The following is a 10,746-nucleotide window of genomic DNA, read 5'->3' on the forward strand; positions in this document are numbered from 1 at the left end:
TATTTTTTTCTCCAGGCTTTGCAGAAGTATGTTTTTTTTTTTTTTTTTTTTTTGTAGTATACTTCATTTTCTCATTTTACGTCTTTGTCTCTCCTAAGCACGGCAACAATGCTGTTTCACATGCCTGGTTCATCCTCCATTTAACCGTTGCTCTTATACTCTGCCCCACTCTGTTTTTAATCAGTCCCCTTTTCAGAGGCTCTTTGTTTTCCACTCCAGTATTCTGACAAGGGAATGCATGTATTCCTTATAATTAGAGTACTTATCTTGGATGAGCAGCAGTTGAAAGCAGCTTCTGAAGAAGCATGAACTGCTCAGTTGACATGGCATTGCAGCATAGTATGTTTTTGGAGAGAAGGGGGCAAAATAAAGTATTTAAAAACTTTAGAATAAAAGGCATGTAGTTGTGAACAGAGGCAACTACCTGTCTGATGTACCCAGCGCCGGTCATTTCCCGCCCTTAAAGAGATTCAGCTACTCCCTGTCAACAGAGAAGCAGTTTCTCTTCCTGTTGACAGGGTAGGGACTACTAGTGTCATACAGATTGACAGACAACTCCCACTGTTTAATGGGGGAAGCTAGCTGTCAATCAGAATGACACCAGTATTCCAGCCCTGTCAAACAGGAACTGCTGCTTTAACAGGGAGCAGCTGAATCTCTGGCAGGAGCAGTCAATGACCAGCGCCAGGTATAACAGTCAGGTAGCTCTCGCTGTTAGAAACTACATGCCTTTTAAAGTGCTGGATATCCCCTTTAAAGTACATTAATAAAATCCATGACATTACAATGCCTGAAGCCAAAGTAAAATGTTAACTTTATTAATTGATCTTTTTGGTAGGTGGTGCACACCTGCCTACACATATGGTCTTGGTGGAAGAAATAATAAAATAAAAAGTTTACTTGGCTCTAATTGATATTCTTGCATTGTAGGCCCTTTGTCGAATACTACTTCAGAAACTGTGCAAGGAAAAAGCATGGATTTAAAAGATCAACCAATGGCTCCACAAAACAGTGCAGCAGATGGTATGTTCTCCTTATTCTGTCAGTAAAGTGAAATTGTCATCTACCTTTTCTATTATGTTTTTACTGTGTTGGGATAGTCTTTTAAAGGCAACACTCTTTATTAAATGCAAAAAAAACCCCTAAAGTGCAAGGATGGAGTTTTACAAAACCACATTCACATGTGGCAAATATCTCCGTACTTTGTGGTGTGCTGTGGATTTTCAACCCTGACAGCATGCCCATTTAGGTTTTGGATTTTTTGATTTCTGAAACCTCAAAGTTTCAAACATGGCTATAGGGAAAGTCTGCTTGTCTGTCTCAACAATTGCAGCCCATTCATTGTGTTTAAAGAGAACCTGTTGTCAGTATTTTATCTATCATGCTAATGGAATGTGTGTGTATATAAAGGCAATTTAATGCTGAGTAAATTATTATTATAGCGCCATTTATTCCATGGTGCTTTACATGTGAGGAAGGGTATACATAACAAAAACAAGTACAGTATTCTTAAACAATACAAGTCACGACTGGTACAGGAGGAGAGAGGACCCTGCCCGCGAGGGCTCACAATCTTCAAGGGATGGGTGAGGATACAGTAGGTGAGGGTAGAGCTGGTCGTCCAGTGATTTGGTGGATCAGTGGTTACTACAGGTTGTAGGCTTGTCGGTAGAGGTAGGTCTTCAGGTTCTTTTTGAACGTTTCCATGGTAGACGAGAGTCTGATATGTGGTGGTAGAGAATTCCAGAGTAGGGAGGATGTATGGGAGAAATCTTGTATGCGATTGTGGGAAGAGGAGATAAGACTGGAGTAGAGACGGAGATCTTATGAGGATCGGAGGTTGCGTGCAGGTACTTGGTAAGTACCGGGAGACAAGGTCACAGATGTACGGAGGACACAGGTTGTGGATGGCTTTGTATGTCATGAATAGGGTTTTGAACTGAAATCTTTAGGTAATGGGGAGCCAGTGCAGGGATTGACAGAGGGGAGAGGCCAGGGAATAGTGGGGGGACAGGTGGATTAGATGGACAGCAGAGTTTAGAATAATTGGGGGGGTGCAAGAGCATTGGAGGGGAGGCAACAGAGCAGGAGGTTGCAGTAGTCAGGGTGGGAGATGAGAGCATGGACTAGAGTTTTTGCAGATTCTTGGTTGAGGAATGTACGGATCCATGAAATATTTTTGAGTTTAAGTCGGCAGGAAGTGGAAAGGGCTTGTATATATGTGGCTTGAAAGAGAGATCAGTGTCAAGGATAACTCCGAGGCAGCGAGCCTGTGGGACTAGGCAGATTGGGCAGCCGTTTACTTTAATGGATAAGTCCGTTGGGGGGGGGGGCAGGGTCACGTGAGATGGGGGAAAGATGATGCGTTCTCTTTTGTCCATATTAAGTTTTAGAAATCTAGCGGAAAAGGATGAAATATTGGACAGACATTGAGGGATTCTGGTTAGTAGGGAGGTGATATCTGGTCCAGAGATGTAGATCTGTTTGTCATCAGCATAGAGGTGATACTGAAAGCCATGAGATTTTATGAGCTGTCCAAGGCCGAAGGTGTAAATGGAGAACAGCAAGGGGCCCTAGGACTGAACATTGCGGGACTCCGACAGATAGGGGGCACGGTGAGGAGGTGGTGTGTGAGTGGGAGACGCTGAATGTCCTTTCTGTTAGGTATGAAGCGATCCAAGATAGGGCCAAGTCTGTGATACCAAGAGATGAGAGGGTCTGTTGTAATAGGGAATGGTCCACTGTGTCAAAGGCAGAGGACAGGTCCAGGAGGAGGACAGAGTAATGTCGCTGGGCTTTGGCGGTTAATAGGTCATTGGTGACCTTAGTTAGAGCAGTTTCAGTGGAGTGGCCGGAAGCCAGATTGTAAGCGGTCAAAGAGGGAGAAAAAGGAGAGGTGGGAGGACAGTTCAAGATGGACCTGTTGTTCCAGTTGTTTTGAGGCATAGTTTTTTTTTTTTAGAAATCAATTTTACTGTTTGAGAAATTCATAGTTGAAATTGTGTGCTACTGAGTTGTTTAGTGGAGTGGGTGGCCCGTGCACTTACAGCTCTAGGACTTCTCTAACTTTCCACACTCGCTGCCTGCCTCCTGTAACATAAGTAACCTGTCAGAGACAGGAAGACGGCAGGGAAAAGGTGTAGAATTGAGAGTTGTTGAGCTGCTATCAGTCTGCTGGGAATTGGTTACACTCTCTATGTACTGACTGATGACTGAAGCCGCACCGATGCACGCATGAGTGAAAGCCCAAGCCTGCCTGGAGGAATAAAGTTAATTTCCTTCCGGTAGCAGGCTCAATGGTGGTGCTGGGCAGCTTCTGAATGCTGTTAGTCTGCATATTAACCCCATTTCTGCAGGTTAATGGCGTTTTTTACATGACCAGTTTTCTTAGCCTATGTGCATGAAGTTTCAAGTGATGTAATTAGCTGATGTTTAATATCTCATATAGTAAAATCAGTAGAAAAGTGTCAGCTTAGAGGTTAGAAAGAAAAATTCTGCCTTTTCATCTAGAAGAATAACCTTCTCTCTTTACAGGTTTTGGTGAAAGTGGAAAATCTGGATCCAGGAACTCCCCATCACAGTGCACATGATGGCTACCAAATCTGTGAGGAGGAATAAGAAAACTTTGCCTTTCCAATGGACAGTGATTGAGCCTGCAGATGGAGGAGCATATAAATCTACTCATGGATTACAAGACTGTACCATAAAAAGTGCCACTACTAGGACAGTATTCCATTTACTCTATGTAGGTTTGCCTGCACCATGGTACATACTACTGTACAATTCCATATCTATAGAATATCTTGCATATTTAAGATGGTTGATTCCAGTATCAGTGCTTCATGTTTCTTTGCTGGGACCATATACCTGCCTTATATAACACTTTGGTTTAAAACAGAAAAGTATTACATATGATTTGGTAACTTAATGTATTACAGTACTGCCTTAATGTCTTTTAACCCTGTTACACGCTGCTTGTAGATCTGTTAATATAGTAAGACTTTTATGATAGTTTACAGACTACTTTTTTGCTAACTTTTGATTAAATTGTATGCCTTTTTCTATTTGTACAGGGCAAGCAGGTATATATATTTGACAAAATTGCAGTCATAAAATATTAACAGAAGATGTAAGAAATCTCAGCATGGTATTAACCTATTCTTTATACAGAATGTAAATTATTGGCCCTGATGTGTTGTTTTTTTATTTTATTTTTGTTTTATTTTTTAAATCATTCTAGCTGGATGAAAAGGCCAGCATTGCAGGTTAACCAATAAGATTGTAATACAGTTTGTAAATTGTAAGCTAAAGGTTATTTTTATAATATACATTGTTTCATTGTCAACTCATTTTGTCTTGGGATTATTTCGTTCTGGGCCATTCTGGTTCTGAATATTTCTGCCATTGAGTCCTATTGACATATTTGCCTCCATGTTGATTTAAGCTACATTTTGCGTTTTTGTAATTTGATTTGTATTTAATTGTGCAGAAAAAATATGGACACTGGCAGAATATGCTGTATGTTTCACATGGCTACACATTCCTCATTGAAATTCAATCGACATATCGATGATATGCAAATGATAAAAAAAAAGTAAATTTTCAAAACCTCTCAATTTAGCATGGAGTATGAGCGGCATGCTCCTTTGCTGGCTCTTAAAAATGTTAATGGTTGTATGAGGAATATTCTACCATGCTGAATGCACACAAATCATGAAGATCCACTTCTGGAAGCCTTCTTTCCAGTTACCAGCCAGTGACGTCCACAATGAAATACAATCAGGAGATGCTACAGGCCATGGAAGAATGTTTGCTCACCTTAGCACAAACAACATGTGGCCATTCATTATCGTGTTGAAAAATAGCCACTGGTCTACTTTGGGGAAAAAATAGTCATACCATTGATTCCACGACCAAATAAATGTACCTGGCATAAAGTCTAAACGGTCCAGCTACCATACAATATTTATTTTACTCTTGTATAGCGCCATTAATTCCACAGCATCATACAGACATTATCATCACTGTCCCCAATGGGGCTCACAATCTAGATTCCCTATCAGTATGTCTTTGGAGTGTGGGAGAAAACCGGAGACCCCGGAAGAAACCCACACAAACACGGGGAGAACATACAAACTCCCTACAGATGTTGTCCCTGGTGGGATTTTAACCCAGGACTCCATTGCTGCAAGGCTGCAGTGCTAACCACTGAGCTGCAATATGTGACCGGTGTGATGTTCTTGTTCTCTTGTGAAGGCCTCTTTGTGATGTTGCCACACGGTCTCCAGAACAATCTCCGGCTATCATTCCATAAAAGACTAAAGCAGGACTACAAGGCCGAAAAGAATTTACCTCTTGGTTTGCAGTAGTATAGCCTTTGACAGCTGTGACTTCAGGTCAGTGGATCCGGATGTCTAACTTGTAGTCCAATGTTGTGCAGACTCCTGATGGTTTGTGCAGACACTAATCCCTTAGGCTTGGTATGTGATATCTAATTTAACTTGCAGTACGGAACTAATTGTGTAAAGAGGGGTAAGACCATTTTTTACAAAGTGTTCCAGGAGCATTTTTTAATAAGATGCCAGGCCACATGTGCCTTGTGGTACTGTGAGCAGCTTTCATGGCCTTAACCCCTTCACCCCCAAGGGTGGTTTGCATGTTAATGACCAGGCCAATTTTTACAATTTTGACAACTGTCCCTTTATAAGGTAACTAGATGGAGGCCCGATGCTATCGCATCGGGGAGGGGGTTATGTCACGATGGGGGCAGGCTTTGCAGCGTTGAGAATCCCCCCCCCCATGTGCTCACCCACCTATCCACTCCGTCTTTCTCCATGTGCTGACTTCTCCTATCTGTGCTCTCTTCTTTGACCTGTCTACCCCATGTGCTATCTGCGGTCTCTCTCCTTCCTGTGCTGTTTTCTCCCCTCATGCGCTGTCCCTTTTGAGCTGTCTCCCCCCTGTGCTCTGTCTCTGACCGTGTACAGAGCATACCACAGCTTCTGGGCAGGGGAGGAAGCAAAAGACAATACTGACATTACAGCAGAAGATAATAATCTTTTTAAATTGCGCTTACATATTCCACAGCACTTTACAGTTTGCACACATTATCATCACTGTCCCGATGGGGCTCACAAGCTAAATTCCCTATAAGTATGTCTTTGGAGATTCCAGAGGATACATTTTGTGAGGTAAAATATTGTTTACAAACAGTCAGTGAAATATTTTACCTCACAAAATGAATCCTCTGTGATCCCCTGCTGTAATGTCATTATTGTCTTTTGCTTCCTCCCCTGCCCAGGAGATGTGGTATGCTCTGTACATGGTCAGACGCAGACAAATTTTAAAATGAACTTTCGTACGTAGGAAAACTCTTTTAATGTGACCGGCTTCCTCTGCCTGTACACACTTTGCACATCTGCCACCGGGATCAGCCAAATGATTCACTGCGCCTGCGCGGAATTCATGCAGGCACTGTGCGATTCTTCTGCTGGTGGTACCGCGCAAGAGGCTGTGTACGAGACTGTGTGTGGTGAGTATGGCGTATAGAGTGTGTGTGGTGCAACGGTGTTCCGCTGGTGGTACCAGCAGCAGTTTCCATATTGAGACACCCATCACTTGGGTGTCCCAATATGGCGGTCGGTGAATCTCCTCCGCTTGGAATTTTGGGATACGGTGACATCTGGACAGAACAGGAAATGAAAACATTACAAGGCAATTATATGAATAGATATCTCTGGAACGCTTCCATGGATCCCGGTGATTCTGACATTGTTTTCTCATAACATATTGTACTTCATAATAGTGGTAAAATTTCTTTGGTATGACTTTCCGTTTTTTTTCACAAATAAACGCAATTTGGCAAAAATTTAGCAATTTTCCAACTTTGAATTTTCATGCCCTTAAATCACACAGATATGTCACACAAAATAAGTAACATTTCCCACAGGTCTACTTTACATCAGCACAATTTTGGAACCAAATTTCTTTTTTGTTAGGAAGTTATAAGGGTTAAAAGTTAAACAGTGATTTCCCATTTTTACAACACCATTTTTTTTAAGGAATCATTTGAAGTCACTTTGAGGGGTCTATATCAGGGGTCCCCAGCACCGGGCCGCTGCAGTGCCCTTGCCGGTCCACGGACACAAGGGGAGCCAGGGGCAGTGCAGCAGCTGATTCTTCTAGCCGCGGTCAGTGGCGTAGCGTGGGGGGGGCGGTCCACCCCAGGCGGCACGTGTGTGGGGGCGGCACGTGTGTGGGGGCGGCACGCAGCAATTCCTAGATTGCCCTCATGTGTAGCGGCGGCCAGGGAGTGATCCAAGCAGCTCCGCTGCCTGCAAGAGGGAATAGCAGGAGCGGAGCTGCAAGGACCCGTCCAGCTTCCTGCCCGCCGCCCGCACTTCCTGTCTCTGACTGACAGAGAGGAGCGCGCCGCTGAATGACGTCATCATTCAGCGGCAACTGCTGTGTCAGAGCGAGGAAGCGCAGGCAATGCTGCGGACAGGTGAGAGGAGAGAGGTGGTGTCTGTGTTTGTGTATATATAATGTGTGTATGTATGTCTATGTGTGTATGTATGTATGTGTGTTTGTGTAAGTTAGCCTGGCCCTGGAGGAGATGGGGACATGAGGAGAAGACCGTGATGGGGAGAGAAGGTCATGATGCCTGGGGTGATGGGAGAAGGCCGTGAGGGGGTGATGGGAGAAGGCCATGATGGGGGTGATGGAGAGAAGGCATTGATGGGATCATGGGAGTGATGGGGAGAAGGCAATGATGGGAGTGATGGAGAGACGGCAGTGATGGGGTGATGGAGAAGGCAATGATGGGGAGAAGGGAGTGATGGGGTGAAGGCAATGATGGGGGTGATGGAGCAGGCAGTGATGGGGAGAAGGCAATGATGTGAGTGATGGGGAGAAGGCAGTGATGGGGTGATGGAGCAGGCAATGATGGGAGTGATGGGGTGACGGGGCAGGCAATGATGGGTGCTCTTCGGATGCTTCCGGATTATCAACGACCAAAGGGGCAGCAAATTTTTCGACCGCCCGGGCGCCACAAACAGTTGCTACGCCACTGGCCGCGGTCCCTGTCGGCGGCGGTTTCATCCGGCGCTGAGCGGTCACGTGCTACCGCTCATTTAAGGTCATGAATATTGACGCCACTCAACTCCCGTAGGTGTGACGTCCATATTTATGGACCTTAATGAGCGGTAGCACATGACCGCTCCGCACAGGAAGAAGCTGAAGCGCCGCGAGATGCAAGGACGTGCAGCGACGGGAAGGAAGTTCAGCGACGTGAGGGGTAAGTATGATGGGGGAGCCGAGCGGAGCCATATATACATGGGATGGAGAGTGGGAGCTGAGCCATAAATAAGGGAAGGAGAGTGGGGAGCGGAGCCATAAATACATGGGATGGAGAGTGGGAGCGGAGCCATAAATAAGGGAAGGAGAGTGGGGAGCGGAGCCATAAATACATGGGATGGAGAGTGGGAGCGGAGCCATAAATAAGGGAGGGAGAGTGGGAGCGGAGCCATAAATGCATGGAAGGGAGAGTGGGAACGGAGCCATAAATACATGGGATGGAGAGTGGGAGCGGAGTCATAAATAAGGGAGGGAGAGTGGGAGCGGAGCCATAAATACATGGGATGGAGAGTGGGAGCGGAACCATGTATACAGGATGGGCCAGTGGAGCCATGTATACAGGATGGGAGATTGGAGCCATGTATAAAGGATGGGAGAGTGGGAGCGGAGCCATGTATACAGGATGGGAGGGTGGGAGCGGAGCCATGTATACAAGGATGGGAGCATGTGAGCAGAGCCATGTATACAAGGATGGGACAGGGGAGCCATGCATACAACAGGGGGAGCCACACAGAGCTGGACAGGACGGGGGGAACCACACATACATTTTCTGATGATTAGAAAATAATCAACATGTACAGTACTCCAGTACAATTTTTTCTAAGTGCTCAATGCTCCATTTCCTTGTAGGTTCCAATCATCTTTAGCAGTGACGGTCATCAGTAGAAGTAGCCCAGTGCTCCCACTGAAACAGAGAAACAAGCCAGGTGCTCCCACTCATTCAAAACCAATGGTGAGTTGAGTCACATTATAAATGTTATAATTAAATGATAAGTATGCACTGCTAAACTACAACTGCGTCCATAGCCCCGCCCCCTTATGACCAAAGCCCGGCCCCTGCCACACCTCCATCCCCGACCTGCCGGGCCATGGAAGAATGGTCTTGCTTGAAACCGGTCCCTGGTGCAAAAAAGGTTGGGGACCACTGGTCTATATGATAGAAAATACCCAAAAGTGACACCATTCTAAAACCGCATTCAAGAAGTTTATTAACCCTTCAGGTGCTTCACAGGAATTTTTGGAAAGTCAAATGAACATTTAACTTTTTTTCACAAAAAATTTACTTCAGATCCATTTTTTTTTTTTTTAAATTACCAAGGGTAGCAGGAGAAATTGGACTGCAAAAGTTGCTGTGCAATTTCTTCTGGGTATCAGCATACTTAGCGTATGCAGGTAAACCACTGTTTGGGTGCATGGCAGAGCTCGAAAGGTAAGGAGCGCCGCCTGACTTTTTCAATGCAAAACTGGCTGGAATTGAGATTGGATATCACGTCATATTTGGAGAGCCCCTGATGTGCCTGAACAGTGGGAACCCCCCACAAGTGATACCATTTTGGAAACTACACTGTGTTCCAAATTATTATGCAAAATATATTTCCTCATATTTTCTCTAAATTACCTATATGAATTGTAGTCATTGTTATTTTCCAGTCATCTACTATTCTAGTATAATTGCAATGTTTTTGAACAAACTACCTATGAAAACAGTATATTTTTAAAATAAGAAACGCTCAAAATGCATGTTCCAAATTATTATGCACAGCAGAGTTTTCAACCTTTTTATTTTTATTTTGAACAAAAAAAATGGTCAATTGTGAAATTATAAGCATTATCAGCTTATTACAAAATGAAATCAAACAGTTTTCAAGTCAAAACTTTATTCTAGGTGATGTTACATTTGCACATAGGACCCCTTGTTCGAAAAAAGCTTCTGAACTCTCTCAGCCATTGAATTTGTCAGTTTTTGGATGGTTTGTGCTTCAATTGTTTTGCATGTGGACAGAATACCCTCCCAGAGCTGTTGCTAGGATGTGAACTGCCTCCCGCCATCATAGACACTCCTTTTGATGATGCTCCAGAGGTTCTCAATGGGGTTGAGGTCAGGGGAAGATGGTGGCCACACCATAAGTTTGTCCTCTTTTATGCCCATAGCAGCCAGAGATGCAGATGTGTTATTTGCAGCATGAGACGGTGCATTATCATGCATGAAAATGATCTTGCTGCGGAAAGCACGGTTCTTCCTCTTGAGCCATGGCAAGAAGTGCTGTTTTAGAAACTCCATATAGATTATGGAGTTCATCTTTACCCCTTCAGGGATCCTAAAGGGGCCGACAATCTCTCTCCCCATGATTCCAGCCCAAAACATTACTCCACCTCCTCCTTGTTGGCGCCTTAGCCGTGTTTTGATGGGGTGTCCATCAACCAGCCATCCTCCACTCCATCCATCAGGACCATCGAGCGTTGCACGGCACTCATCGGGGAACAAAACAGTTTGGAAGTCAGTCTTCATGTATCGTTTGGCCCACTGGAGCCGTTTCTGCTTGTGTGCAGTGGATAGAGGTGGTCGACAGGATGGCTTACGCACAGCTGCAAACCTCTGAAGGACCCTGC

The 10,746-nt window shown here is 44.6% G+C and overlaps 1 protein-coding gene across 1 annotated transcript in view; it reads left to right on the forward strand.

Annotated features, from left to right (window-relative positions):
- The window catches only part of PTPN12 (protein tyrosine phosphatase non-receptor type 12), a 61,026-nt gene extending 56,677 nt beyond the window's left edge, over positions 1 to 4,349 (forward strand). The window contains exons 13-14 of the mRNA XM_073551402.1: positions 931 to 1,023; positions 3,535 to 4,349. Of these exons, the coding sequence (XP_073407503.1) occupies positions 931 to 1,023; positions 3,535 to 3,590 (149 nt within the window). The 3' untranslated portion in view covers positions 3,591 to 4,349. The remainder of the gene's footprint in view (positions 1 to 930; positions 1,024 to 3,534) is intronic.
- The last annotated feature ends 6,397 nt before the right edge of the window (positions 4,350 to 10,746 follow it).

This window comes from Dendrobates tinctorius, unplaced genomic scaffold (genome assembly GCF_039654945.1).
Source record: "Dendrobates tinctorius isolate UK_male_01 unplaced genomic scaffold, ASM3965494v1 ptg000176l, whole genome shotgun sequence".
In the NCBI taxonomy this organism is placed as follows: Eukaryota; Metazoa; Chordata; class Amphibia; order Anura; family Dendrobatidae; genus Dendrobates; species Dendrobates tinctorius.